Source organism: Frieseomelitta varia, unplaced genomic scaffold (assembly GCF_011392965.1).
Source record: "Frieseomelitta varia isolate USP_RPSP 00005682 unplaced genomic scaffold, Fvar_1.2 scaffold_212, whole genome shotgun sequence".
Lineage (NCBI taxonomy): Eukaryota > Metazoa > Arthropoda > Insecta > Hymenoptera > Apidae > Frieseomelitta > Frieseomelitta varia.
The window spans coordinates 541,034-568,708 of NW_025109884.1; the positions used below are offsets into that span (position 1 = coordinate 541,034).

At 34.5% G+C, this 27,675-nt stretch overlaps 7 protein-coding genes across 19 annotated transcripts; 3 read left to right on the forward strand and 4 right to left on the reverse strand.

Moving 5' to 3' along the window:
• The first annotated feature begins 427 nt into the window (after window positions 1-427).
• LOC122527119 (merlin) lies at window positions 428-5,569 on the forward strand. 6 transcript variants are annotated; one of them, XM_043651018.1, is made up of 10 exons: window positions 431-755; window positions 1,001-1,070; window positions 1,158-1,287; window positions 1,357-1,562; window positions 1,637-1,864; window positions 1,947-2,156; window positions 2,259-2,365; window positions 2,877-3,006; window positions 3,092-3,427; window positions 3,568-5,569. In XM_043651018.1, the coding sequence occupies exons 1-10, from the start codon at window positions 724-726 to the stop codon at window positions 3,943-3,945; spliced, it is 1,827 nt and encodes a 608-aa protein (XP_043506953.1). In that variant the 5' UTR covers window positions 431-723; the 3' UTR covers window positions 3,946-5,569. The 6 variants fall into 6 exon arrangements, with proteins under 6 accessions (XP_043506949.1, XP_043506950.1, XP_043506955.1 ...); XM_043651021.1 differs by having other exon boundaries at window positions 595-755; window positions 964-1,070; XM_043651014.1 differs by having other exon boundaries at window positions 428-755; window positions 1,947-2,365.
• Window positions 5,570-6,380: 811 nt separating this feature from the next.
• LOC122527125 (peroxisome assembly protein 12) lies at window positions 6,381-8,337 on the reverse strand. Of its 2 annotated transcripts, none has more exons than XM_043651033.1 (6): window positions 7,946-8,337; window positions 7,538-7,646; window positions 7,269-7,465; window positions 6,829-7,197; window positions 6,685-6,712; window positions 6,381-6,562 (listed from the first exon to the last, which is right to left on the reverse strand). In XM_043651033.1, the coding sequence occupies exons 1-6, from the start codon at window positions 8,063-8,065 to the stop codon at window positions 6,528-6,530; spliced, it is 858 nt and encodes a 285-aa protein (XP_043506968.1). In that variant the 5' UTR covers window positions 8,066-8,337; the 3' UTR covers window positions 6,381-6,527. The 2 variants fall into 2 exon arrangements, with proteins under 2 accessions (XP_043506968.1, XP_043506967.1); XM_043651032.1 differs by having other exon boundaries at window positions 6,627-6,712; window positions 7,946-8,332.
• Window positions 8,338-8,830: 493 nt separating this feature from the next.
• On the forward strand, window positions 8,831-10,886 carry LOC122527120 (transcriptional adapter 3-A). Its single transcript, XM_043651022.1, has 2 exons — window positions 8,831-9,033; window positions 9,166-10,886. The coding sequence occupies exon 2, from the start codon at window positions 9,424-9,426 to the stop codon at window positions 10,804-10,806; it is 1,383 nt and encodes a 460-aa protein (XP_043506957.1). The 5' UTR covers window positions 8,831-9,033; window positions 9,166-9,423; the 3' UTR covers window positions 10,807-10,886.
• Window positions 10,887-11,247: 361 nt separating this feature from the next.
• Window positions 11,248-14,322, reverse strand: LOC122527129 (ATP synthase lipid-binding protein, mitochondrial). Of its 2 annotated transcripts, none has more exons than XM_043651041.1 (5): window positions 14,104-14,322; window positions 13,536-13,620; window positions 13,347-13,448; window positions 12,464-12,584; window positions 11,248-12,042 (listed from the first exon to the last, which is right to left on the reverse strand). In XM_043651041.1, the coding sequence occupies exons 2-5, from the start codon at window positions 13,578-13,580 to the stop codon at window positions 11,879-11,881; spliced, it is 432 nt and encodes a 143-aa protein (XP_043506976.1). In that variant the 5' UTR covers window positions 13,581-13,620; window positions 14,104-14,322; the 3' UTR covers window positions 11,248-11,878. The 2 variants fall into 2 exon arrangements, with proteins under 2 accessions (XP_043506976.1, XP_043506977.1); XM_043651042.1 differs by lacking the exon at window positions 14,104-14,322 and adding an exon at window positions 13,719-13,926.
• Window positions 14,323-14,742: 420 nt separating this feature from the next.
• LOC122527124 (solute carrier family 25 member 40-like) lies at window positions 14,743-16,883 on the reverse strand. 2 transcript variants are annotated; one of them, XM_043651030.1, is made up of 8 exons: window positions 16,675-16,883; window positions 16,232-16,542; window positions 15,986-16,152; window positions 15,756-15,890; window positions 15,530-15,686; window positions 15,269-15,465; window positions 15,138-15,198; window positions 14,743-15,049 (listed from the first exon to the last, which is right to left on the reverse strand). In XM_043651030.1, the coding sequence occupies exons 2-8, from the start codon at window positions 16,347-16,349 to the stop codon at window positions 14,808-14,810; spliced, it is 1,077 nt and encodes a 358-aa protein (XP_043506965.1). In that variant the 5' UTR covers window positions 16,350-16,542; window positions 16,675-16,883; the 3' UTR covers window positions 14,743-14,807. The 2 variants fall into 2 exon arrangements, with proteins under 2 accessions (XP_043506965.1, XP_043506964.1); XM_043651029.1 differs by having other exon boundaries at window positions 15,117-15,198; window positions 16,675-16,882.
• Window positions 16,884-17,457: 574 nt separating this feature from the next.
• On the forward strand, window positions 17,458-23,570 carry LOC122527127 (ras-related protein Rab-11A). Its single transcript, XM_043651037.1, has 5 exons — window positions 17,458-17,795; window positions 19,096-19,291; window positions 19,631-19,905; window positions 20,248-20,404; window positions 22,169-23,570. The coding sequence occupies exons 1-4, from the start codon at window positions 17,756-17,758 to the stop codon at window positions 20,382-20,384; spliced, it is 648 nt and encodes a 215-aa protein (XP_043506972.1). The 5' UTR covers window positions 17,458-17,755; the 3' UTR covers window positions 20,385-20,404; window positions 22,169-23,570.
• Window positions 23,388-27,191, reverse strand: LOC122527121 (vacuolar protein sorting-associated protein 72 homolog). Of its 5 annotated transcripts, none has more exons than XM_043651026.1 (7): window positions 27,086-27,191; window positions 26,744-26,935; window positions 26,459-26,670; window positions 26,208-26,390; window positions 25,919-26,135; window positions 25,642-25,851; window positions 23,388-25,576 (listed from the first exon to the last, which is right to left on the reverse strand). In XM_043651026.1, the coding sequence occupies exons 2-7, from the start codon at window positions 26,875-26,877 to the stop codon at window positions 25,342-25,344; spliced, it is 1,191 nt and encodes a 396-aa protein (XP_043506961.1). In that variant the 5' UTR covers window positions 26,878-26,935; window positions 27,086-27,191; the 3' UTR covers window positions 23,388-25,341. The 5 variants fall into 5 exon arrangements, with proteins under 5 accessions (XP_043506961.1, XP_043506962.1, XP_043506959.1 ...); XM_043651027.1 differs by having other exon boundaries at window positions 26,744-26,911; window positions 27,086-27,189; XM_043651024.1 differs by having other exon boundaries at window positions 26,744-26,968; window positions 27,086-27,182.
• Between the last annotated feature and the right edge of the window lie 484 nt (window positions 27,192-27,675).

Here is a 27,675-nt window from a genome sequence, read left to right on the forward strand (position 1 = left end):
CACTGCGCAAGGTGAACGCGCATTGTTGCACGCATGCGTAGAAGTTTATATAACGCCCTCGCGAATTCAAATAGACATAGATTGTTAATTACTACTTAGTAATAACCAGCACGCTTGCTAAGCAACGTGCAATCCAGAAACTGTTCTACTAAATGTTTATTGCATCGTTAATAACTGTTACTCGAGTCACGTTATTATTGTACTTGTATAGCATTTATTCACGTTCATATAGACCGAATGATTGAAGGAACGAAGAAATTAATCAAACATTATTTTACCGGTAACATAGATCTCTATACATGTAGAACGAAATTGAACTAAATTTATTACACCTTCCCCTTGGCACAGCCCTCGAAAATATTACTTCATAAAAATTCTGTTCGTACAGAACTGAAGCGAACTGATAGTGTCGACGATCAATCGATGTTACAAATTCCGAGGTATCGATAAGATATCGATGAGCGTTGGATCGTCTAGATTGTCAATGTAGTGTCTCGAGCGAAATCATCGAATTGGCTGAAACTGCTAGAACAAACAATCTCGAAAAAGACGCAAGGATCGTTTTACGTATTGCTGTCAGTTTCGCTGATTCTTTTTTTCTCCTCCGAGGATAACATATACGGAAAAAGGAGCAACGCGATGTAACACAACGGGGAGATCAACCGTTGCGAGGATCATTCCACGGGAATTCGAGTTGATCAAGAATTGTTATCACGTATCTCAATGTATTTCGCCAATATGTTGCGAATGCGTAGGTAAGGTTATCCATCATTCAAGCTCTCCACTTTTTTCGGATTTATCGGACGAATGCGAAAAAAAAAAAAGAAACAGTTAACGTCGGGCCAAGTTTTGCAACCACGATCTTAGGTGCTTTCGTTCTTCTGTCCCATTTTTTTCTCTTTTTTTTTTTTTGTCTCTCTCGCGACATTGACCGTCCTGCTTTTTCTTTTTCGTGATGTTGAGTGAACGTAACGAGGAGTAAAATGCCACCGTTTCGAAGGAAAAAGTCTGGAAAATCTTTCCCCGTTAAAGTCTGTACGCTGGACGCTGAACTGGAATTCAGTTTGGAGGTTAGTTTCAACCCAATCGCTTGGTCGCTCTGTTACTGTCAGATATCTTGCTGCGAAATAACCACGCTGCACGTACTGTACTTGCAGTGGAGATCAACGGGACGAGATTTGTTCGACTTAGTCTGCCGCACGATAGGATTAAGGGAAACATGGTATTTTGGACTGCAGTATGAGGACACTAAAGGGTTCATATCCTGGCTAAAATTGGACAAGAAAGGTAAATAATTGATCGCAGTTTGATTTGTTTTATAAATTGCGTTTCATTTTAATGAGTTTATATTTTTAGTGCAAGATCAATGTATCTCCCAACAACCGACAACACCTTTCATGTTTCTGGCAAAGTTTTATCCAGAGGATGTTGCTGAAGAATTAGTGCAGGAAGTGACACAGCATTTGTTCTTTCTGCAAGTGAAACAAGCTATTCTTTCTATGGACATTTACTGCCCACCAGAGGCATCCGTATTGTTAGCTTCCTACGCGGTTCAAGCGAAGGTGATTGTAGCCTAATTAGCCTTGAGAAACAAATACTTTTACTTGTACCAATCTGCGTGTATTGAATGTTGTAGTACGGAGACTACGATGAAGTTTCATATCGTCCAGGGATGTTGGCCAGCGAAGATTTATTGCCGCAAAGAGTCATTGATCAATATCAAATGACGCCTGAAATGTGGGAAGATAGGATAAAAATTTGGTACGCTGATCATCGTGGTATGTCCAGAGACGAAGCGGAGATGGAATATCTGAAGATTGCCCAGGATCTTGATATGTACGGTGTAAATTATTTTCCTATTAGTGTAAGTCTAGTAATATCCTACAGACAACGTGAAGTTACTTCTTGTTGTGATTGTATTTTCATTGAACAATATAAATTATTAGAATAAAAAGGAAACTGACCTTTGGCTGGGAGTCACGGCCCTGGGATTGAACATTTACGAGAAGGAAAATAAGCTAGCGCCGAAAACAACGTTCACGTGGTCGGAGATACGGCACATCAGTTTCGATGACAAGAAATTCGTAATAAAACCAGTGGAGAAAACGTCGCCGAACTTCGTGTTCTTCTCGCAGAAAGTTCGGATGAATAAATTGGTAAAAAAACAGTCAGATGTTGGCAGCTGGGTGAAGGGTTTGATAGCTTTAGGGTTCGACGAACAAAACAATGACAAAGCTGCTCATATATTATTTGTTAAGATCCTAGACCTGTGTATCGGCAACCATGATCTGTTTATGAGAAGACGAAAGCCTGATTCTATGGAGGTACAGCAGATGAAAGCACAAGCTAAAGAAGAAAAATCAAGGTACGCTTTTGCATATATACCTTCAGGAATGTTGCTTCATTTTTCATTACTTTTTCACAACCTCAATATGATGATAAATAATATTTCTTTCTTTTTTTTTTTAATAAATTAAACGCTTCTAATTTGACTGCAACTTGTGAAATTGAATGCTTTATTAATGTCTATAAATGAAAATAAACTTGAGATAATGCTGTGACGAATTACGAGAAATTTATGTAATAATTGTATGCTAATTATAACAGTACGCTATTTAGTCTTCGTTTTTCCTTCTACTCTTTTTTTGTTGTTTTACATTATTTTATAGGAACTGAAGTCTAAAAATAGTTAAATATATGTTTAGCCAGGTTGGTATACTTATTTGAACACTCAAAAAGGGACCTTACTTCAAAGGAATTGTATAAATATTTTTTAAAAATTCCTTTTCAAGGATAAGTAATTACTGCTATTTTAATTTATTGCTTTCAAAATGATGTATAATTTTCGCTTTTTGTAATAATGGTCGTTTTATTAGGCGACAAATCGAAAGAAACAAACTAGCGCGAGAGAAGCAACTCAGAGAAGCCGCAGAAAGGGAAAAGGCCGCTATGGAACAACGTCTTCTGCAATATCAGGAAGAAATTCGCTTAGCAAACGAGGCACTCGTACGATAACATGAATAATATAACTTTAGCTTATAACATCAGCGTAATACTCGATAATCACCGCGAAAGTGGCATGTAATTGCAGAGGAGATCTGAAGAAACTGCAGATCTACTAGCAGAGAAAAGTCGCGTAGCTGAAGAAGAGGCAATGCTGTTAAGTCAGAAGGCCTCAGAGGCGGAGCAGGAGATCACGCGTATACGATTGAATAATATGAAGACCGAAGAGGAAAAAGTTCACCTCGAACGAAAGACCAGAGAAGCAGAGTTGTTGACAGAGAGGCTGGTGCAAGAGTCAGAGCGAAGAGCTGCTGAAGCAGAAAAATTGAAGGACGAACTGCTACGCGCGCGTATCGCCGAGAAAGAAGCAAAGGAGAAATTGTTGGAATTCCTTAGCAGGAACGCTTACACCGCAACTATAGCTGTATGCATTAAAATCATAGGAATGATTAAATATGATTTACTTAAAATTAAAATTAAACGTAGTTGATATAGTTTTATTTAATTGTAATCAATATTTATTTATGCAATCAAGATGTAACATTCCTTTCAATAATTTTGTAGCCGGTACCAAATCTGTTCCCATCGACGCAAGTACTCCCATCAGATTTGCAAGCAGATCTTCAGACATTGCAACTGGACACGGAACCTCTGCCAGCCGACTTAACATCCTACGATCTAATCGCCGATGGGGACGTCGATCAACTTTCCATGGAGATCGAGAAAGAAAGAGTGGATTACTGGGAAAAGAGCAAGCACTTGCAAGAGCAGCTCAAAGAATTGCGCACAGAGATAGAAGTTATGAAAGTTGGGGAGAAACAGTGCGAATTAGATCAGTTACATGATGAACAAGTGCGGCTTGGTGAAAATAAGTATAGTACGTTAAAGAAAGTGAAATCTGGATCCACCAAAGCCAGAGTTGCGTTCTTCGAGGAGTTGTAGTGCTAGAGAGCTCTAAGAGAGATTGAAAAATTAACGGAGACTTTTCATGGAGACGAGACAAATATGCGATTGAGTATATGCGATTGAGTAATTTCTGAATCTCAGACACGTACGTATGTATACGTTTTAGAATACTGAAACGTACGCTTTCTGTTGTATTTTAGTAATAGTTTGATTTGCTCTATATTTACGATACTGATACAATTAGTAAATACAATTAGTAAATCATAGCAGTAAAATTGTCCTTGCTTGGATTTACGTTTGTTTCCACCCGCTCATGTATCTTTGCCTATTTTGTTGTATTAACTTTCAGTGTTTAATAACTTCGTAACTCGGCTAGTAAAGTTTTGCACAAAATACGTATACAGAAATCAAAATTGTTAGTAGGATTGCTAGGTGTTAACGATTGTACAGAAATAAGCAATTTTTAAAATTGTATATTATATTATATTATATTTTAAAGTTTCGGTAATTCTAAAAAATATTACCCTTCTTTTTTTAACAGAAACATTATGTAGATTAAAGTTCAAAATTTGAAAAAAAAAACAAATTTCCCGATGCTCTGTCAAATTTTAATAACGATGGGAATTAATTTCAATTCGGTTCAGTTACTAGTAATGCATTAGCTAATAATGCTTAGGTACTATTTACTTTTTAATGTAACGTGATCGAATGTGCCTATAAAAATTGCATCGTGCATTTTGTGCGTCGCATGATTGGTAAAGGAGCTTATCGAGAGAGAAAAAAAAAACTGTATTACAGCTACAGTCTAGTCAAACAACTTGCAAAATAACTGATGACCAGATTCCTGATTGGTAGAGGTACAAAAAATACAATAGTTATTTTGGTATTCAAGATGTTCATGATCAATGTTTGAAGACGTTTTCATGCTTGATTGCTATTAAATTGTAACTTCGAATAGTTCTAGTTAATAATGCGAATAATCTGAAATACGACTGCTGCAAGTAGGAAATGTGATTTTTAACGAAATTGCGAAAGGAAACGAAGGATTCCAATGCAATACAAATCATAATTTTAAAAAGTCTGATAATGATAAAAAAGATATAATATGTATACTCATACATCAAACTTATTTCGATAAAATAGAGAAGACTTTCCGTTATGTAATTTTTACATAAGAGGAGTAAAAATTTGTTATAGTTGCAAAAAACATGAGAAATTATTTATATTAACGCACTGAATCTTTTGAGGTAATGATACATTATTTTAAGATGTTAAATTCGTGATATATAAGAAAAATTGATATAAAAATATTCGATCAGTGTATGAGTATTTATTGATATTCGTTTTTATTAGATAAGAAAATATGTAAGTATAAAGGAAATCGTTGTTATTCATGCCATATGCCATGAACCATAACTAACATAATTGCTATATAGTTAGTTTGATTAGACTAGAGCATTACAATCTTTGTGCATTATCAATTGTGGCCTTCGAAAAGGAAATGTTCCTATCAATGTAGTAAAAAAAGTCAGTGTTCAAGTATTCTACTTAATTAAGTACTAAGTATTTTAAAATGTAACATATTCACTAATTATAGCATCAAATGTATATGATACTTTTCAAACGAGAAAGAAAAGTAATTTTTATATGCAGTAATGTATATTGTATAATCCCAATTTCCTTCATTAATCCATTATAAAATAAATATATGTAATAGGTAATTAAATTTTTACGAGCAATTACATAAAGCAGAAAAGAACGTCAATTTTTTTAATGTTTCATCTATTTAAAATTAATATTTTATAAAACAGTGTGCCATAATTTTTCGTATCTACTTTACAAGTTTTAGAATGACGGTATTCGATAATAAAAACAAGGGTAATTTTCAGGAAATACTTTAAATTATAAAATTTTCGAATTGATATTTACACTCGTAAGGATGCCTTATACGATGTTAATAAGTTTATACTACTTGAACACTGATTATTTTGAAATATGAAAGTACAGGAAAGGTAAATATCATTATTACCTCTTAGATAATGTTCTTATATTTTGCGAATCATTTTTATTTCTAGATTCTATATGTCGAATGTTCAGTATTGAAATATATTACATTCTTTAAGATATTTTACCAAAAGTCTGGTGCGAGTGTTCAATCGAAAAACGATGACTGGAATTTCTAGCCTCGTTGTCTGTGATTCAAATATGCAAGTATATTGGTTGTTAATTAAAAATTTCGGCTAAAAATCAGTATTTTTTCTATAATATAAAAGAATGTACCTGTAAATATTATTCACAACTGCAATTGTTCAATCAGTAGTTTATACCACCGCCATGAAATTTTTATTCCTGCGAAATTCTTGTTATGATACTGAAAATTATGTCACAATATGTAATGAATGCTTGAATATTTCCATTAGGTTCGTATTGAAGTTGACTTTGTTCTTCCATAATAGCGATAGTAGAAGATATTTGCAAAACAACAACCTTTTATTTATATATACAATTTTTCTAGTAACATATACATATATATATTATTATTTAATCCAAATATAAACGTATCAAGTCGTCTTCCTTGGCAGGATAGTTTGTCACTGGACATTTTTTGTTTATGCGTATTACGGGAAGGATGCATTGATAGCAGAACGCATAACTGTGAAATGAAATATTTAGAATCTAGATTGGAAGCTCTCATTTTTATAATGTAATACACATACCCAGATACTGAAAGTACTGTATGTATTCGGAGTGCTTTACCACAGATTGGACATATACCTTTGTATTTCTTTGCCATTTCTGGAATCTGAAATAAATAAAAAGAAATATTTTATATATAATTACAGATTACACATAGAAAAGAAGAAAGAAAGAGAAAAAAACTTTAGTACATGGTTACAAATAAAATTATTATTTTCTTGCCTTTGGAGGTGGTGGAATAGGCAACGCGAGTAAGTTGACTGAATTATGTTCTTCAGTCCACCATGATAAGAATTGAAGAAAGAACGCTCCAAATTCGAAGGATGTAGTTATCAATCTTTGAAATATATTTATACCATCACTAAGGTAGAAGGAATTGTTCCTAATCTTTCTTAATAGACTAGAAATGCTAATTTCTGATTCTGGTTCTGCATATGTTAAAGTGATAGATAAAAGCCTCAAAAGTGGAGAAGTATATGCAGATCTTCCAGATATATAAAGAATATAATTATACAATATCATAGTTTCATACACCATAAAAATTATCGCATTTCCTTTGATAAAGCAATTACGGTACAATTTTTCCCATCGCTGTAATGAAACATAAGCTGAAAAATGATTTGAAAAAATAAAAAATCAATTAAAATCAACTACAAGAATACCGATTTTGGAGCACAGCCATCCACTTCTTCAAGTTTGTATTTTTCACTTAAATGAGAAAGCTTGGATTTTATATAAGGAAACAAAACAGTCAACACTAAAGAGAGATATTTCTGTTTGTTTGATATCCTGCTTTTAATCTTTGAATCTGCTACAGTTATACGTTTCAAACCATAGAATGTTTCAGAGAATGAAGCAGCTGGAACGTATTTTTCTTTTAAATTAACATCGAACTATTTGATCTATTTAAGAAAAGATTAATCTCACTTACAGTACTTGTTCAAATAATACCGCTGCAGAAATATATTAAAAATTAAATAGACTTCGTCTGTCCATCTAAGAAGATGACCGTATCTTTCAACGTTAAATGATATGACGAACTAAAATGACACAAAAGCATTTCGAAAATTAAATGCTTCATTACAAAGAGATAGATTACGTTAAAGATTTTATTTCCAAGCATGGGTTAGGTTTGAGTTAGGTTTAGTAAAGTGCAAATTCGAAATTTGGCGGCACGTAAAAAGCAACTTCAAATTCGTGTTTCTTGATCGGTTTTCTTGATTTTCAGAAATATGATGCTTCATTATCAATTGTCATTCAACAAATATATAGGGTTTCCTCATTAATTGTATGTCAAATACAATGTCTCTCCATTTGAAAATTAGATAACCTAACCTACCGATAAAAATTTTTTGAAAGACGGCTCGACAACGGACGCCAACGATTCCTGCGCTATAATTTCAAAAATAGAAGGCTTTATAAATGCTGTTCCGGTCAAATGGGCTCCTTTCTCAGCCATTTTCGACTTTTTCTTCCTACACAATGTTTCCTAGCTCCATTATCTTTTAGACGACGACCTATGACCTATGTTAATTTCGTAAAGAGCGCACAAAAACGCAAATAGTAAACTCATTGTAGATTCAAAACAATTAATCCATTTCTATGGACAACTGCAAAATATCATAATTAGTACAATTTCAATTATTTTATAGTTTATTTCAAAGGAAGCATACAGCATTCGTACATAATGAAAATGACGAGTGTCTAATCAAGGAAAGTAAACAAAACCACGTGACCGAAATTTAGGGGAAACTAGAAAGTTATTTTCCCCAAATATTAAGTTTTTAAATTAAAAAAAAACTGATATACTTCTTATATTATACTGATATACTTCTTAGATTAAACAAATACGTTTAACAAGTTTGATAGCTTAGTTTAAATAATATAAAATCTCTGTATAATAATATAAAATTGTTCTTGCGATTATAAAAATCACAATTTCCTAGTTCCACCTCAATTACTAAGCAATTGGTCTTATTTAACTATGCACACTGGTTTGACTTATTAAACAGATTATATTTTCTTATAAATCCTGAACTTTCGATCATTTATGTTAAAAAAGGATTGGAAAGATTATGTTAGAAAAAATATATATTATGCAACATTTAACACTAGAATTCCTCAAGTTGAACGTCCAATAACAAATCATTAAACGAGATTTACATCAGCCAATTGGAATGAGTTGACATTGTCAAGTGGTGGGGATAACGACAGTCAGCTAACAAGGAAGAATATCGGTCAGTTGACGCGGTGATACTATACAGTATGCACGTTTTGTGCATATGTAAATAGAACACTTGCGACAGTGCTGCTGTTTGGTAAAGAATTAACGAAGGATCATTCACCACGTTGACTAATCACTTTCGTATCGGTCTGCTGATCGCAAAACGACAAATGGAAATATTTTCTTTAATCGATTCTCGAGAGGTGGGACCGCTTTCGTCGTACGACCCGTAATTGAGTGACATTGACTGCATTTCATACATTATCCTACCAGCTGATCGGAGCGCATTCGTTGCGCATACAACTTGTGGATGTTAACATAACCTCGTGTTGCAGGCGTATGACATTTCATAATGGTATACACGTAACGATTGAAAATCGAACTGAAGAGAGATAAGATCTTCTGTGCAAGATACGAAAAACACCTACTACGCGCTTAAATTGGAGATTCGTTCAAATGAGAAAGGTTATGATTGTAAGGGAAACAAACGGAATTGCTCGACATAACGATCAAACTCTGTAAAAATGAATATCTCTTAGTGAAGCAACAGCTTGGAGTGTCAAACACACCTGCATCATATTGAGCGTGTAAGCATGTCTGGAAAGGGTAAACAAAGTTCCAAGAAAGCAGTTGTCAAAATGCGAGAAAGTGGGAAGACCGTACAGTCTTCTGCACTTAACTCGGACGCAAGCTCAGAGAATACTGATGCTACGAAGTCCTTGTCCATCTTGAAAGTCGCTGACAACAGCCGCCTCCTCCCAAGGTACAGCAGTATACTGCAGCGTAACGTGGAAGAAGGCGTAGGAATGGAAGATCTGGATACATTGCAGCTAGAATTAGAAATGCTTCTCTCCTCAGTAGTTGTGCGACACCGTATGCTCCAGGAAGAGATAGCCAATTTGTCCTCGGTGGAGGAGCGTAGGGACAAAAGATCCAAGAGTGGGAAAGGCCTCTCCCTCTTGGACAAGAAAGTCAGGGAGGAAAAATTCAAGCCTAAAGAACTCAACGCTAAAACCCAATCGCCTCTGCCACTGAAGCTGTTCAAACAAAAGGCCATTACCAGCTCAAATTCTCAAGTCATTCCAAATGTACACGAAATCTCGAGAATCGAAGGCTCAAAGTCCGAATCGCCAAAGTTGCTTTTACCAAAAAACGATACCCCCAACAAATTTTGGGCGTCCGTCGATCCGTATTGCACTGACATTATGTCAGACGATATTAAACTGCTGGAGGAGTTAATCTCCACGCACAGTGATATCAACGACTTCAAGAAGGTCCCTCCGTTAGGTCGTCATTACAGTTTAATATGGACTCATAACGATTTGCTGCAGGAGGAAGATGCGGCTAATCCGAATAGAGACAAAAAGAAAAGTCGCTCAGACATGTCTCTGTTAGTTGGGAAAAATGACAAAAAGGCACACAGTATAGCAGGGCCTCTGACTCAAAGATTGGTCTCTGCTTTGCTAGAAGAAAATGTGTATGTTGCAAATAACAACACGGATAACAAATTGTTCAGAGATAGCGATCCCCCTGTTTTAAGGGATCTCACTATTCAGAATTCTATTAATTTAGAATTAAGGATGCACAAGGAGTTGGTAGAGCAGGGAATCTTAGAGCCAGATGCACAAAAGAAGAGTCAAGAGGACGACGAGATCCTGACGGAGATCAAACGTTGCCAGCAGGAGCTTACCGCGCTTTCCAACCACAACGTGACACAGTTGAAGAGGCTATTGAATTTAGCACAGGAGGAAAGTAAGCGGCAAGCATTGAAAAGGAAAATCGGTACCGCAGATAACGAAGTGATAGAACATTATAAAAAACTTATACTAGCGAAACAGAGGAAAATACCGTTGACGAAGAAGGAACAGGAGAAAGCGTGGTCGTGTCTTCGGGAGAGAGAGAACCTTTTGGACCAGCTGAACATGTTACCACACAACAACGTAGAACTTATAGGTTTCGGCCCTACCACGAACTAAATGCAATTTTTTACTGTATTGTACGATACCGTGATAAAAACCATGTATAAAAATTTAATAATATCGATCTAATTTTTAAATCGAACGGTGTAACGTTTATTTTCAAATATGTCCTTTGAATTGCTTTCCATTTCGACAGCGGATCCGATTATGTATTTAAATCTATTTATAATTAATAAGAACTATTATAGAATAAGTTATATTGAAATCATTGACACGGATTTCGACGATAAACCATTTTTGACCGACTGGATAAAAAAAACTGGAATAGGTGATTCCAATATAATCCATAATTCAGAGTAATATCCGTATTACCAACCATTTAATTAATAATGATAGAAACGTGGATTTCAGAATCGATTTCTACCAAAGTTTTTGAGTTTCGTTATTTTAAGTCTAATTATAATCTAAGAGCAGGGTTAAGAAAGAATTATCCATAAATTCAATAATAATGTCACGACAAGTGTTTATTCAATATCACTGTACAGTTTTCTTCGTCCAGCTACCTCAATAACGTGCGCACGCGATGGCACAACAATGATGAACAAATTTCGGGGTAACAAAAATGTTCGATGTGTACTACTATGTTTTAGTATTTCACAACAATTAAAAGTGATGGGCATACGAATATGCGTATTGCAACATGGGGTACTGCAGGCAAGGCTGTCGTATCTTTTTCTTTTTTTTATCCGTTTAATTTAATTTTTGCGTTCTTAGCAGTTTTTCATTATACTGAAATAAGTTATTGTAATAATGTGAATTTTTTTTACGCTACATGATATTACAGTAGTCCATGAAATGATTACAAATTTGTTCGAAAGGTCCCGAAGGGGTTAAGGACGGTCCGATCGACGATCCAAATATACGTGTACAGCCGCCATTTCTTCTCAATTCATTGTCGTACCGTCGCACACCCCGTCGAACCGGATAATCGAGCATCTCTAATGATTTCATGGCATCCCGTGCACCAAACGCAGCTACCGATGTTCCCTTCTCAGGGACCAAAGGACGCTGCTTTGGCAGTGATGCACTAAAACTAGTAGAATTGTGTTTTTTATGCGATTTTGATGACTTAGAACGCGAACAAAAGCAAGAAAGCCATCATAAGACAGAAGAGACCCATGGCCTCGGACAAGGCAAAGCCCAGGATGGCGTATGAAAACAACTGCTGCTTAAGAGAGGGATTCCTGGCATAACCAACAATTAAAGAACCGAACACTGAACCGATTCCAGCACCTGAAATCAACAATATTATCTCTAAGTTTGTATTCCATTTTTATTAAAAAAAAATCTGATTTAAATATGAAATTTGTATGATATAACTTTACTATTACAAGGTCATGGATCATTTTTAAAGGAGTTGAGATTAAAAAGCAAATAGTATAAGGAACGCTATCATCAAGCAAAAGAGACCCATTGCTTCTGATAACGCGAAACCAAGGATGGCATAACTGAAAACTTGCTGCTTTAAGGATGGGTTTCGGGCATAACCAATTATAAGGGAACCAAAAATTAAACCGACACCAACCCCTGAAATAAAAATTGGTATATATATGTGTATATACATATACATTTTTTTTTTTAATAAAGGTGGATAAAAGGTTACAAAAAAAATTACAATTTTCGCAATTATCGACGACAAAGAGTATATACATACCTGATCCAGCGACTCCAACGGTGGCGGCACCAGCACCAATAAATTTCGCGGCAGAGTCGATATCACGACTGATAGCGGATGTTTGGAAACTACGTATAATTGAAGACTGCGCCAATGGAGACTATGAAATAACCATTTATATAATTAATAAAAAAGTCGTGCAGTGTCGCAAAGAAAGGAAATTTCAAGCATTCGAGTGTTACAAAATCAAAAATACTTAGATTTAATATAAACGTTGTCATACTTAATTATTATTTCTATTATAGTGCTATATTATACAAAGTTGATCTACTTCTGCTTCTCAAACAACATGGCTTATATAATCTGTATCCACATTTTTGGTTTTGCCATGTCTAATTAATGTTTTGTCACAAAGAAGTAAATTTGATACAGTCATTAAGAATGGAAAGAAACATCTTACAACAGTTAATCTCATCATTAAGAAAACAATGAAAATATTCTCATCTTATTCACAATTATCTGTTAATGTATCAGAGAATGTATCATTAAAATTGACTGTTTCTTTAAATCTCCTCGTGATTTTCATTGAGTTAATTCATGACATAAAAAAGATTCATATTTCACAAAAGGTAATTATTCTACGACATACATCTCTTGAATCATTTACTTCAATCAATCTGCTCATTCTCCATAATATGATCTCCTGGTTTGACTCAACTGTAACGCAACTTTAGGTTGTAACATTACAGTTTTATAAATTGATACGACTCAAAAATGAATACATTGACAAATTGCCAAAAATCAGCAAGTTTATTTCAAAAATCGTTCATTCAACGGGAGAGTTTAAAAATTGTGAAAATAAAGCCGCGCTTATATAACGGAGATAGGTTATGCAATACGAAAGAACATCGAGAAGACTTACAGCACTAACTGGGTTCTGAGTCTGGTTTTGCTGTACAGACTGGCTATGGTTCACCACGGCACTGCTCAACGGCCGTATGTAGTTTTTAGTTCCAGAGACCAGCTGAAAAACGAACATGAACTTGTAACACCGGAGGTTATATAATAACGTGGGGAACGAATTGGAAGAAAAAAAAAAAAGTCCACTCACGGTCGATTTGGCGACGGGCGCGATGAATCTGGTGCAGGCATACATGATGACGTTTGAAAATTTGCGTTCGCTCTCGGACAAGTATCTGAAATAACAGCGAAATGTTTCGAAAAAAAGAAAAAAAAAGGATAAAAGGCGACGAAACGTGCTTCAAAGCCGGTGAACGCCAGGCAAATCACTGACCACGAGATCGGGTGGTACGTAGTGCAGTGTTACGTAATGTTCTCGACCGGGATTGTTATGCGAGATTTTCGGGGGATCAGAACTAGTCAACGAATATCGAAAACTCGTGCGCGTCTTTCTGACTTTCGTGTCGCGAGCAAAGGAAGAAAAAAAGAATCACAAAGCAACGAATGTGGGCGACAATAGACTACAAAATGGCTGCTCCTCGCATTCTGCCTTCCCCTCTCTTAATTGACTTCGTCCTCGCATTTAAGAACTCTCGTACTTCCAACGATTCCGTCTCTAAGTTGGATACTCCAACGATACCAAAAAGACAATTTGTAGGGAATTATGCGAATTTTCTCTCATCTCGCGCGATTTTCAGTTAGAAGACGATCGAACGTACCAGAATACGGTGTCGAAGAGACAGTTAGATGATCCGGCCTTTGGAATGTTGAATTGACGAGTGACTAGTGAACGAATCGCTGAACGAACGGACAACCTATCTCCACTGAACGAAACGAGACGACTTCCGCGCGATGACCTACTCACTGCTCAACGCTTTCAACGCCTCGAATCTCGCCGACCACGATTATCGACCAACCGAATTTAGCCGAACGCTTCTGCGTCTGCAGTAACTAGTAAATGCGTTTGCCGTTACGTATTTCCGAAAGCCTTTCGGCACCTTGAAATCTCGAACGTTCCACGTTAAAATTCACGTTAATTTTTATCGTTGCTCTTCCCGTTCGAATTTCCGAAAAATCTCGTTGAACCGACAAGATCGATTTTTCGAAATGAAGACGCTCGCTTGATTCGAATTCGCGCTAGGGAATTCTAGGGAATCTCCTCGTGGTGAAATTACCGTGATTGGCTCCCATGGAGGAAGAATTGTAAAGGTTATCTCTCGTAGAGGCGATTATACGGCTCTAATTGCGATCTGTGAAATCCTTTTCAGGGAGAAATTGAGAAATTTTACGCTTTCACAACAATTATCATCGTGCAAGGCATACGATGATATTCACAGTCTCGAGTAAAATCTCAAATGAAGTTTTAAATAAAATTTATTTGTTTCTTTTTTAATGTATCATCGCATGGAATATCACATGTATGTCATTCTACGCTTTTCCGTTTGTGCTTTAAAAGCTGCAGGTCGCTTTCGTATTGAAGTATTTGGTTAGCATTGTACGTTTGAAAGAATCGTTTCCCGTGTTCAAACGTCGCGATCATGATCGCACAAGCTGGAGCTACTTTAATTATACGCGGGATTAACCCTGTAAATAATCCTCTTACTCCATTCTGCGTGTAAATTTTTTGTATTACGACCCACGTTCCGCTACTACGTCCAGGTTTATCTGTAATTCAGATTTTTGTTATAAAGATAGAAGAAAGATAGGGAAGAAGTTGATACTTCTATTATACCTGAATAAATTTCTTTCTCACCCATTTCTATCTGTTTGTGTGTCTTCACAACGTCAAATGGTATGGTTAAAAATGCAGCTATCTAGAAAATCAATACATAAGGCGGTTTTATGTTATTTTCTTTTGTTAAGTTTGTTAATAAAAATACTCACAGATCCCGCTACAGCGCCTGCTATGAAATTAAAAGTAAAAGTCTGCTGTGTCTTGTGAAACTTTTGCTTTATAGTTTCGTAATTTAACCAATAAATAGCACTAAATGGCACGTCACGTAGAAGAGTACTGGTTAAACCCATCCATAAGCCAGAGATCCCATTATATTTTATAACAGTTTTCAATGCTTGAAGAATTTCTAAAATAAAAAGATATTGGCTGTCACGAATTGTTTGGAACAATGATACAAACACAAGACGTACCTGCATAACTTAATCTTTGAGATTGCATCTTTGTTCTAATTAATTCTAACGGGCTCACTAAAGTTGCAGCCCAAATACGTGCTATACTTCCAGCCATCATAGGAATCCAGAATGGCTGTCCCATGGTAATTCCTTTTTTATAGTTATTATAATGATCCTATGAATATAAAAAGTGTTAGAAAATGGAAATGGGTACTTAAATGAAGTTAAATGGGATTGTATTTACCTTAAAATATAATCTTAATTGTTCATATGAAACAAAATATACTATAGTTGCAGGTACTGCTAGAACAAGAGTAGGACTTAAACCACTCCACAGTGAAATTATACCTTCATTCTTGCTAATCTTCATAAAAGCATCCTATAAATGAATACCACCTTTCTATGTATTAGTCTAGATATACAGCATCATGAATCTTACAGGCTAATTACAGTTTAAAGCTTAGTATAGCATACCACTGTGCCATTAAATTTTCCATTTCCTTTAGCCCATACCGGACCCTTTCCATTCAAGCAAGGACACAAATGATCCATTAAACCATTACAATAAAGAAAACATTTGTTTGAAAGCATTGCTTTCTGTTGTGCTTGAAGCCTAATCTTGACAACATCCAAAGGAGTAACTATTAAACAAAATTTTAGAAAATAAATTTCTCTGAAAAAAATACATCGTATTGCATTATTTAAGAGTAAATTTTTCACCAAAAAGTGATGTAATAAAAGCGCCAGTGCAAGAAGCAACAATTTGCTGATATGGCTTGATTCGAAACCTTGGATCATCCAGATCCAAGTTTGGTGGTATGCTGCTTAACTTGTTCATTTTCAAATTTTATTCTGTGTCAACATTGAGGAACTTTCCCTTGTGCATTCAATAACATAATTCTTTGCAAATAATTCTTTGATTATTTCAGAATGAACATGACGCTAACGCACATGTGTTCAGTAACATAATAAAGATTTTTGTTATTTTATCAGTTTCGGTAAAATTTGGCTACCATCCGATCATAAATAACCTAGAAAATGAGAAACAATTACATGCGTTGATTGTTATGTAATTATTTGTCAAGATTTATTAAAATATTCGTAAAATGAAAATGAAAATGATGATGATAGTGTTTGCTTAGTCGAAATACATTGAAACTGACCACTGTCTCTCGATGACTTCCTTTTTTTCTTTGTCACTTAACACGCAGCACTAATTCACGATATTTGATTCTGCTACAAAATTGCGACTTTCTTTAGAAAAATAATAAACGTACAGACACCATGTGGAATTGGAAACCGGCCTACAAATCGAAAAGTAATGTTATACTACATAGACAACCATTCGTTAAACGACTCTTATGATTAGAAAGTATAAGGTCATGTGACGAATTGAAAGATATATCTATATAGGGAGAAATACCTGTGCTTCAATTATTTTTAGCATTAATTATGCCTCAAGAGACAAGTAAAATGTTTATTAGGATTGTATTCAATGACGATTTATTAATTTATTTGGATTGTAAAAATGATTGAATTTTGTACTGAATTTATAACTTTTTTAAATGACACGTAGCTTCTGACAAATGGAATCCAAAAATACTAGTTTTAGATGCGAAGGCTATTATTTTATATTTGCGAATGTAAAAAGAAACATTGTACAGTTTGTACAATTTAAACATTACCATATGAATTTACTTCGTGACATGTTGATTTCAATGTCGATAAAATCGACGTTATTTTCTATCGACATGGATGAGATAATTATTAATTTGAAATTACGCGAAAATTACTTGGGATTCGTCACTATTCGAAGATTCATTTAACTTGACGTAAACTTGGCATAAAATCAAATTCAAAACGATTCCTCACTTCCTATCTCTGTTAAACTTTGTTCGTGACCGAGTTAGCGCATGCGCAGAATGCGCGTATATCGCGCATGTGCAATTTATCGGTTTGGAGGGGCGTAGAAAGGAGGCCATATTGTACAGTTAAATTGAAAGAACGAAAATAATTATATCATCGTGCGATCGTGCCTGTTTCGTTTCCTATTTTTGTTGCTGTGTGTATCCACGAGACGTGTGCTTACGTACGCCGTGATCAGGGCAACATTGCACGAAGTCCGTTTCGTGTATATCCTGCAGTTTTCTTTCCCTTGTAAATAACTACAAGTTGTAGGCAGTGTATCCCGATATCTAGGCACCGTCCGTCAGTCTGCTCAAGGGGTTTGTTGCTCCAGACGAGATGGGCACTCGGGATGACGAATATGATTATTTATTTAAAGGTAAACCTCAATCCGACTCGTCGATTCGTCGTTTCGTTTCCTGTTTTTCGCGAAAATTTTGTGAAAATTTCTCCGCGCATATATACATGCACATTTACACATACTGTCACGAAACAAGACACACACGTATACGTATATGCTACATTTGCATATTTCTGTATACGTATACGTATATGCTACATTTGCATATTTCTGTATACGTATACGTACATAACGTATACATATATACATACATACATATATAACGTGTATATGTGTATGTGTGTGTATACTGCTGCTGCTATTCATTGTGTTATGTGTACACATATACATGTACGATTTTATATAAGTGTATACGTGTACGTGTTAAAAATCAACAATTGTCCTCGTTCAGCAACGTAACAGGGCCCCCGGATTGATGTTAAGTTCGAGACAGCGATACGATTGACAGAAAAAGCGTAGGACACCAGACTCGAACGGCAACGACGTCAGAGATGGTCTCTCACGCACGAGAACTTTTCGTCGAGTTCTTTTTTGTTAATCGACGGCCAAGGCGGCGAGTTCGAAACGATCCGGGACTCTAGCGGTTAATCGAACGAGTTAACTGTCCGGGTGTGAATTTTTTGATTTCGTGTCGAGTTGTGAACGTGCATTCTTCCGCCCGCACGCTTGTTATCTATGATTCACTTTTCTTGAATGACTTCGATGATTGAAGGGTTCACAACAAAGGCGGGCCCTTGCCCACGTTTGTTACTCTCAGAGGAACAAAGAGCAACTTGTATATTCCAGTAAATGAATTTTCATTTATTATTTAATCATTCAATTTTTATTTATTATTTGTTATATGATTTTTATTGAGCAGACTTCTATTCTTTTTTGTTTTTTTAATGGATTTATTTATTTTTGTAGATGTAATTACGTGGTGGAAGGATTTTACTCGATTAACATTGGAACTACGTGTTAGAGTAATCAAGAAATGACCAATCGATAATTTTTCGCAGAAGTTTCGTTGATTCATAACAATTTTTTTTTTTTTTTTTTTTTTTTTTGAATTTCAAATATACGAACGAGAGACAGAACATATTTGATTAGAAGATTTAGGAGATCTGCTAATTTTAATTTCTTATCAGTTTTATTTACTACTTTCTCTAGCGTTAAATTACAAAGTTGCGAATCCTAAAATTCAAATCACATCTCGAGGCAATGTATTTTTAAATTAGTGTATTTTAATCGGTCAGAAAAAGAATGTGTAATTTTTTCGTTTCTTTTACTTTGCATCTGCTTAACGAAATGTTTTTTTTTTCTTTTTTCGTTATTTCAGTCGTTCTTATTGGTGACTCCGGCGTAGGAAAAAGCAATCTTTTATCAAGATTCACGAGAAATGAATTCAATTTGGAGTCGAAATCGACTATAGGAGTTGAATTCGCTACGCGTAGTATACAGGTAGATGGAAAAACTATCAAAGCTCAGATTTGGGACACCGCGGGACAAGAGCGTTATCGCGCCATTACATCCGCGTAAGTTGAAATGTTGAAGAAACAACGGTGCTTTCGTTTAACTATCAAATTATCAAATTTTGAATATGGTACATTAGAATGAATTTCAACGCTTTGAACTCCGTACGTCACGCTGGTGGTGACAGAAATTTTTCATCATACTTTAGAAAATTGTTATAACAATGATAATAAATAGATGAAGAAAACATTGAATTTTTATCTACGTTGTACAGTAATTCAACTGATTTACCTTTCAAATAAGTACAAACGAAGGCGCAAAAATAACCAAAAACAAATCTAGTTCAAAGGGTTGACAAATGGTTTTTAATACGATGATCTCATTTTGATGAAAATTCGCAGGTACTATCGCGGTGCGGTCGGCGCTCTGCTGGTGTATGATATCGCGAAGCATCTGACGTATGAAAACGTGGAGAGATGGTTGCGAGAATTGCGGGACCATGCTGATCAGAATATCGTCATTATGCTGGTGGGAAACAAATCTGACTTGAGGCATCTACGTGCCGTTCCGACAGACGAGGCGAAAGCGTTCGCGGAGAGAAACGGCCTCTCTTTCATTGAAACTTCTGCTTTAGATTCTACGAATGTCGAAACGGCATTTCAAAATATATTAACAGGTAAATCTCACTCTACTTTAATTTGCTCCTAAGTAAGTAACCATTAATTGACTGGAAAGAAGGTTTATAGAGAATTTAAAATCACAAATAATGTATAAAAATCATAACAGTAACATTTACTGTATAGTACTTTATATTATACAATGAGTGAAATGTATTTTTGCTTTGACTCCATTCTTTCAATTAGATCTGTAAAAATCCATCCATTCTATTTGCAATTGTATTGACTTGCATTTCTTTTTTTGAACAGACTTCTTCTCAATCCTGCTATTATTGTTATCGAATAGATTGTGAATAAATTTCTTATTGAATGGACGATAATACAACATTTGATTATTGTAGAAATCTACAGAATCGTATCGCAGAAACAGATACGTGATCCACCCGAAGGTGATACAATCCGGCCACAAAACGTAGAACCCATCGACGTGAAGCCAACAATGAACTCAGAGGGAATGCGTAAGCAGTGCTGCCAGTGACTCACCTTGTTGCTTAAAATGTGTGTACACGCAAATACAGTATCAATATCACGGAAGTACACTCAGATAATACTAACTTTCTAAGAGAAACAGATTTAGTCTATGGTCCAGTAAAAAGAAAAAGAAAAAAAAAGATGAGAAAGTTTCTGGGATAATTCTTTGTATGATAGCATAGTTTTAATATAAGAAAACTATGATTAGTTAATTATAAATATTAAGTTGATTTGTAAATTGAGTTAATTTTAACATACGTCAAAATTAAACATTACTGAAGACACTTTTATTATGTATTTTTTCTTCCATGATGATTGTTACTAATTGTCTAATTTTATTGTTGTACAGTTACGCGTTACGTTACATTCAAAGGAGTCTTAACACTTTTATCATTTACAGAACTAAGAGCAAACGCTTTTCACTTTGTCATAAAGAGAGTTATTGATTAAAAGAGAATACAAACACTGAACACCTTCGGTTATATACTTGCTGACTGAACTTTACGTTTTATAGAAATATCTAAGATAATACGTTCTAAAACAAGCGGTGATAGATTTATTCAATACTGTAAGTACGTCGAAGTAATTATTTTATTTGTTTATATTTTTGTAAAACTGGAAAAAGCTTCCTTAAATCGATCAAAGATAATACTCATCAATGCCAGAAGAGCGACGAATAAAAAAAAAGCTTCTAAAGCTAAATTGTAAGTTTCAAAAATTCATCTTACACCAAACTTTATTTATTAACATAGCAGAGGTCGTTCATTTTCATCAGTATTATTTTTTTATTTTTAAATATTTTATTGCACATATTTTGAATATATATATATATATATATATATATATATATATATATATATATATACATATGTAATACATGGTCTGTAAAAATGTTAATTTTTAAGAGATATTTATGAAGTGATATAGCTTTATATTGCAGCATTTCAGTACGTAGATTACGTGTAATCGAACGTATGAGAACTTATATATGTATAAAAGAGCCACTTCATATTTCTTTTTTTACATGTAAACGAACGCTGAAGACATTAAGATGCATTTCTTTAGAGTAGCACACTAGTGTACAACTTTCAGATAAATAAATATTTCTTTTAATTATTGAGACGTACTCCTCAAATTCTTGCAAATCAATTTTTTTTTTTCTCGTAAAAACGACTACATAAAATGATATTTCTGTTATAATAAATAAAATTATGAATAGACTTGTGTTTATTTAAAATCGAATTAATCTTTATTAAATTTACTCCTTATTAAAATTTTTTTCTTATTAGTTGCAAAAATTTGCGTTCAGTAAAATACAATAAAAATTAATTGGACTTACGTTTCACGTAATCATACTTTGTTCTGAGATTGTGAAAACAAACGAAGAATTCGATGACTGTTGTAACAACTATTCTTTTTGCTATTGTCCAAACAATGCTATTTAAAATCCAATTGTACCCCTGTGGTACTTCTACTTGCATCGTATAATACACATAAACTTATAATCATATCAGACTTGCCAACATAGTATGAGAAAAGAAATTTTTAGAAAATTTAAACGTATGCTTTGCAATTTAATCTTGTCAGATCTTTCTTTAAAATTAGAAGTAAAGCACATTCCTAAATGAACTGAACGCGTGAAATGTGTATTGTTTTTTCTAACATAGTTTTCATCCTCATTATGAATTGCGAATTGCAAACTATCGTTTACACGTGGTATAAGACTACAACTAGCCCCCCTAATGTGTGATTGTAATTAATAACTGCGATTACGTACCTTTGTGTTTGCAGAAGGACATACAAAGTGGCAGAGGCAAAAAGAAAAGTGGTCGACGGTAAACGTAACAGGTGCAAACAGTACAAGAATCAAGACTATTTACGAATATAAGTATATAACTGATTACTGGTTTCCCAAATAATCCGGCTGTTCCGGATGCAGAATAGACTGTTCTCCTGGCTCTTGTCGTTTTCTGGGAGCGGATGATAATAGTAGTACTTAAAAAGGAAACATCTGTACATCTTTGCCCTCAAGAACCGCTTGATTTCAATTGAAACATACTACTATTACTAGTACTACTGCTATTATTAATATTACTACTATTATTACTACAACTACTACTATTACTACGAATACTACTATCAATACAATCATCATCATTATCGCTATCATTGACTCAGCCTCTTTTGATCGCAGGACGAGCAGATATTCTTTTTTTTTAAATTATTTGTACGCTTGCTCCCGTGGAAGATATAATTAAAAATGCAACAAAAAGGCTTCTCAAGTTCCTTCGGATTATTTGGGAAACGAACGATGAGGATCGGGGAAAAAAAAATCTAGCGACATACAGCGTATACAATATACACACAATAGCCGGATACGTTGAGTAAAGAGTACCATAAAACACAATCATAAAAATACATCATCAGAGATATTTACGAAGAACGAAGAATATGCACTAATTTCGTCCCCGAAAGTCATCCTGCTTCTCTCCCTTCTCTCTATCCAGTATCTTTACCTCTGATACGTTACAATAAGTCAGTGTTGTACTACTGCTTCTTTACAATACGTATGTTATTCTACTTGACACGTAGAAGCGAACGGTTTACTAAACGTTACACAAAAGAAAAGTGTGTCTGAAATGCTTGGTCGCATTTTGGAGGAGTGTATAGCTCGCGAGCCACGGGGATGAAAGATAATCTGGAGGGATTACATTGAACATCCATCCCTAGATACATTGAAAGTGACGAATCTTTCGTAAAGGAATTCCTAACGTATACTACAAAAAAAAAAAAAGAGAAGTGCTAATGAATGTCTGTAATTAATCGCAATACATATTCTTCCACGTGAGAGCTAACAGTAAGTCAGAGTTTGTCCGAGTGCAAATTGAAACTGTGTATCAAGTCAAATCACCATTTGGATACGTATCGTCTAACGTTTTTGTATCCAAAGTGTTTCAGCTGGGCGATACGCAAGCAATAATTATGCATTAAGGAACGAGGCGTTTTTGTCCAAATATCCCTTTGTTTTTCGTTCTTACAGCTGATGATGTATTGTTGTTCCAAAATTTGGCCGAATGTTTCAGAGACAGTCTATAATTAATTAATGACACAGGCGAAGTCTCGCGGTTTGAGCATGCAGGTGCACGATCATAGAAAAAAGAACAAGATAGAAGAGGCTTGACGAAAGATAAAAGAGCCAAATCGGACTTGAAACACTTTTACTGTTGCTCACTCTCTGCTTTCGAATTTGCACCGTAGTGTCGACCTTGTGAAGTACGATAAAAGAGCTTGCTCACTTTTTTCAAACAGAGTTGAAACATTCACACAGTTCAACGCAGTTTAAGGCATTCTTTTGTTTATTTTTTTCTTTGAGGGAGGGGGAAAGCTGGGAGAAGCAAGAGAAAGAACCGAAATGAACAAAGGGATGATATGAATTTTGGCGCGGGAAACCAACGAATTCAAATTCTGGCGCGAAAACTGACAAATTCAAATTCTGGCGCGTACATCACCAGAGAGTGATGATACACGAAAGTACACTATCTGCGAGATTGTATCGTACTTTCTAGGCGTCTAATAATTATCGCTTCGATGTGTGTAGCCGCAAATGTAATCTGTTATCGTTACAAGTCCTCGTTGTATCTTGATGAATAAATAGAGAGTGAGTAAAACGTTGAAATATTGAAATGTCTACACCTCGTTCCGTTGTGCGAGGGCATCGATGGTCCGTGTAATAGAAAATCGACGAACGATGAAACGAACATTATCTCGTGGGGAACTGTAACATTATTTTCGTTTTTCTTTTCTTTCTTTTTTTAATTTAAATTACTAATAAATGTCTAAAGTCTTCGAAGTATAATTTATGAGAGCACTGTTTATAATGATTATCTCTTTCGTTGCAATTTGCTTTGTGAATTGCAATAGGACATAGAGATAACTACCGGTAGTATTTCTGGCAAGGATATGAAATTTTATTTGAGATGCTTCTTTCTCCAAACGAACAATAATTTTTACTTTCCGAAGTAAAATAGTTCGACGAGCAATCGACAGATGAGTGAAAAACAAATTTAACAAACGCAAGAAGTTGAAATTTTACTGAATATATTCAGCTTCTGAAATAGGAAACTGTACGATAGTCGGGAACTCGGAGTTCGTGTCAGGTAAATGCGAATAGAACGATGAAAGAACAATGCTTTTCATTTCGAGTATGTGTACATACACGCTTTTTTAGTTTCGATTATTAGATAGAGAGAACCCTCGAGGAAACTTCTAAGTTCCACTCCTGCGAAAACTGAATTTGTACGAATGGGATATTTAGGATGATAAATTTTTAGATATTACTGACATCAGTTTATTCTCTGTTGATTGAATATATACATATATATACATATTCAAATATATATATATATATGTATGTATATATGAAAAACAAAATCACCGAATCGGTGACATTTTATTAATCAATGCTTTGTACTTTATAATTTTATTAATAAAAATCACTTTTGCTTTGAACACGCTATGTATATGTATATTGTACAACTTTTTCGTTTCGTTTCACCAAAAAATATTTATATCAATCAAATTATTTTCCAACCTTTGTATAAATAGGTGCATTATACATCGCTATTTTTGTCATAACTTTAAGACTGTACAAAAAATCTCAGAGCCCAATTGATACAATGCAGAAAATATGCAATGATTCTACACTACGTTTAACAATAAATTATACGATTATTTACAACCTCTTTTCCTTAAAACATAGTTTTCTTTTCTTTTGCTGTTGTTTGTAAATGCTTCTAGCCATTAAATATTGATCTTATAATTATTATTTTCAACTTTTACAATTTTTTCAATTCAAGATTTCTTCCCTTAAGAAATCTTAAATTGAAAAATAGTAGAGGTTGAAAATAATTTGCTACCATAATAACGAAGACACTTCCGTTCGATTTTGTTGCCGAGCACAGAAACTACATAGGCATACTTGCGGAAGCTGGTTCAAGGCGAACCGTGTTTCTCTGAGCTAAACCACCATGATTTTTTTGTCTCCACTCAAGCCATCGTAGTAAATCAGGGCTTTGTGACGTATCATTGATATCTGTTCGAGCTTCCAATTGCTGATAATACGCTTCACGCAACAGACGGAACGTTTGCACATTTTTATATGGTAGGTGAGTCATGGGATCCAGATATTTTGCTGGAAATCTAAATATTCTTTCGTGTTTAAATGTATCTCCATTTACTGTAAATATATATTTTTGATACTTTACCTAGTTATCGCACATAAGGGTTCCATTGGTGGTCTCTGCGTTGAAGGCTTCTTGAAAGCTTTGGAAAATAATTGTTCGTTCTCGAAGGTGATGAAGGTTCTTTCGTAATATCCTTTCGTTTGCTCGTAGTAATAGCCTTTGTTGGAACTTTGAGCAGATTCCTTTTTGGGAACGTTTGTCGTATCATCCTCTGTTTTTATGGTCACAACACTGAAACAAATGAAAGTTTATTAATCATGGTATTTTTAATCAAATTGAAAAAGAAATTATAGTTCACCTCTCGTCTGTTGTACCATCTGGACGTTTATTTTCCACGTTTGCACTTTTCTCGTCGTCTCCTTCGACGTTAATTTTATCCTCTTCCTTATTATAATTCACTTCAGAAAATATCATAACGGGCATTGCTAAGGACTGATACCTAATCATAGGGCCAGTGTGTGCTTTTCTTACTGTCCTTGTATTTTTCTTTTCATTTTCCAGTTTCTGATACTTTTCTGTTAACAGAGGTGAATTAAGAAAGATAATGGAAAAACTATAAGCAATCTAATATCACATTGATATCAAACCTAACGACTTCATATTGATTTGTTCGGTTTGTAACGCTTCTTCTAATAATTCTTCCTGAGTAGGCTTCCATGTGTCGTGTCTTATAATTCTAGTTTTCCTTTTTTGATGCTCGTTTCTCTCAGTAAGTCTCCTTTGCGTTGCTGCAGATTTTGCAGCTGTCGATCGACGTATAGATTTTCTTTCTGCAATACATTAAAATTCGATGTTTTTCTGTGAAATTTCACATTTTTTTTGCATCTGATACATTTACCTGTGCTCTCAATAAAAGTTCTTTGCCTTGACTGCCTCACTTTTTTCTCTTTGGATGGCAATTGATTAGACTGAACTTTGGGCTCTTTGTAAGCTTTTGTAACTAGTCTACGTTTCTTCTTAGGCCCTTCCTGTTCGGTGTCAGAAATAGGCTCATCATTTTCATCTATGCTAAAATCTGAATCTACTTCATCTTCTGCTTCATCTTCTTCCCTAGATTAGCAATTAAAAATCGTCTAATCATGCAGTAATCTTATAGCAAAGTGGTAGAAGAATTAATACTAACATATAGTCGTGATCCTGCTCCACTTCATCAAAACCTCCATAAGTGGTTTTATAAAAATCATCCTCCTCTTCTTCGTTCAGTAATTTTGCCATTTTATTGCCGGCGTTTGAACGCCGTTCTCTGGTCAGTGCCATTTTCACAGCTTTGGCTGACTTTTCCTCAATTAATCTTCAAATTTTTTAGTTGCCTTCACTATCAAGTTTATAGGTTAACTTAACCTAAAAACTTCATTTTATCTTATTTTTAAGGTTTTAGGTTAAGTTAACCTATAAACTTAAAGATAAGATAAAATGACCGCATGCTTATCAGTTTTTACAAATTATTTTTTAAAATTTTACATACCATGTAAATGTATTATTTATTAGTACAGTGAATTAGTAAGTTTCTTTTATATCCTATGCTAACAATACCTTCGATAGTTATCGATATTTGCTATTCAATTCGATAAATGCGTGCAATCGATAATTGCGTTTGAATTTAAAAAAACGAAAATCAATTTATCTTAACGTTATATTTTCTTTGATTAATCTATATCGGTTCATATAATAAAAATAAAAATATAATTTCACATAATAAAAAATACATTTTTATGCCATAAATTATATTTTCATGTAATAATATAAATTATACATCGGAGAAGTGTAATTTCAACTTTTAACTCATAAATTTTATCATGTTTGTCCTAATCAAACAAACGTGTTTATTTTAAATAACTTGTTTATTTCGATAATAGTCGAGCCATTCTTTTGGATAATATAGCGTTATACGTAACGAAAGTGCAAACATTCGGATAACCTGATTGTGCTTTATCAATAACATTCAACATGCAAGATAACTTGAAAAAATACTGCACTTTGTTAATTTCAATGGAAAATTTTCGTGGCTAGTTTTCATCTTATTTTAGATACTTACAGATACTGAAGCACCTCGTT

Bases quoted from the DNA above. Each gene is read 5' to 3' on its own strand.
- LOC122527119 (XM_043651014.1), top strand. From the start codon at position 724: ATGTATTTCGCCAATATGTTGCGAATGCGTAG. The intron at 756-1,000 runs GTAAGGTTATCC...ACCGTTTCGAAG, and splicing joins AATATGTTGCGAATGCGTAG to GAAAAAGTCTGGAAAATCTT. The intron at 2,366-2,876 runs GTACGCTTTTGC...TCGTTTTATTAG, and splicing joins GCTAAAGAAGAAAAATCAAG to GCGACAAATCGAAAGAAACA.
- LOC122527121 (XM_043651026.1), bottom strand. From the start codon at position 26,877: ATGGCACTGACCAGAGAACGGCGTTCAAACGCCGGCAATAAAATGGCA. The intron at 26,671-26,743 runs GTTAGTATTAAT...TTGCTAATCTAG, and splicing joins GAGCAGGATCACGACTATAT to GGAAGAAGATGAAGCAGAAG. The intron at 25,852-25,918 runs GTGAACTATAAT...CATTTGTTTCAG, and splicing joins GATGGTACAACAGACGAGAG to TGTTGTGACCATAAAAACAG.
- LOC122527120 (XM_043651022.1), top strand. From the start codon at position 9,424: ATGTCTGGAAAGGGTAAACAAAGTTCCAAGAAAGCAGTTGTCAAAATG.
- LOC122527127 (XM_043651037.1), top strand. From the start codon at position 17,756: ATGGGCACTCGGGATGACGAATATGATTATTTATTTAAAG. The intron at 17,796-19,095 runs GTAAACCTCAAT...TCGTTATTTCAG, and splicing joins ATATGATTATTTATTTAAAG to TCGTTCTTATTGGTGACTCC. The intron at 19,906-20,247 runs GTAAATCTCACT...TGATTATTGTAG, and splicing joins ATTTCAAAATATATTAACAG to AAATCTACAGAATCGTATCG.
- LOC122527129 (XM_043651041.1), bottom strand. From the start codon at position 13,580: ATGTATGCCTGCACCAGATTCATCGCGCCCGTCGCCAAATCGACC. The intron at 12,585-13,346 runs GTAAGTCTTCTC...GTTATTTCATAG, and splicing joins CTCAGAACCCAGTTAGTGCT to TCTCCATTGGCGCAGTCTTC. The intron at 12,043-12,463 runs GTATGTATATAC...TGTTGATTTCAG, and splicing joins CGTTGGAGTCGCTGGATCAG to GTGCTGGAATCGGTTCAGTG.
- LOC122527124 (XM_043651029.1), bottom strand. From the start codon at position 16,349: ATGAACAAGTTAAGCAGCATACCACCAAACTTGGATCTGGATGATCCA. The intron at 15,687-15,755 runs GTAAATACAATC...TTATATTCATAG, and splicing joins AATTAAGATTATATTTTAAG to GATCATTATAATAACTATAA. The intron at 15,050-15,116 runs GTATAATAGAAG...TCTGAATTACAG, and splicing joins TGAGAAAGAAATTTATTCAG to ATAAACCTGGACGTAGTAGC.
- LOC122527125 (XM_043651032.1), bottom strand. From the start codon at position 8,065: ATGGCTGAGAAAGGAGCCCATTTGACCGGAACAGCATTTATAAAGCCT. The intron at 7,647-7,945 runs GTAGGTTAGGTT...GTGTCATTTTAG, and splicing joins CTTTCAAAAAATTTTTATCG to TTCGTCATATCATTTAACGT. The intron at 7,466-7,537 runs GTAAGTGAGATT...AATACGTTCCAG, and splicing joins GTATTATTTGAACAAGTACT to CTGCTTCATTCTCTGAAACA.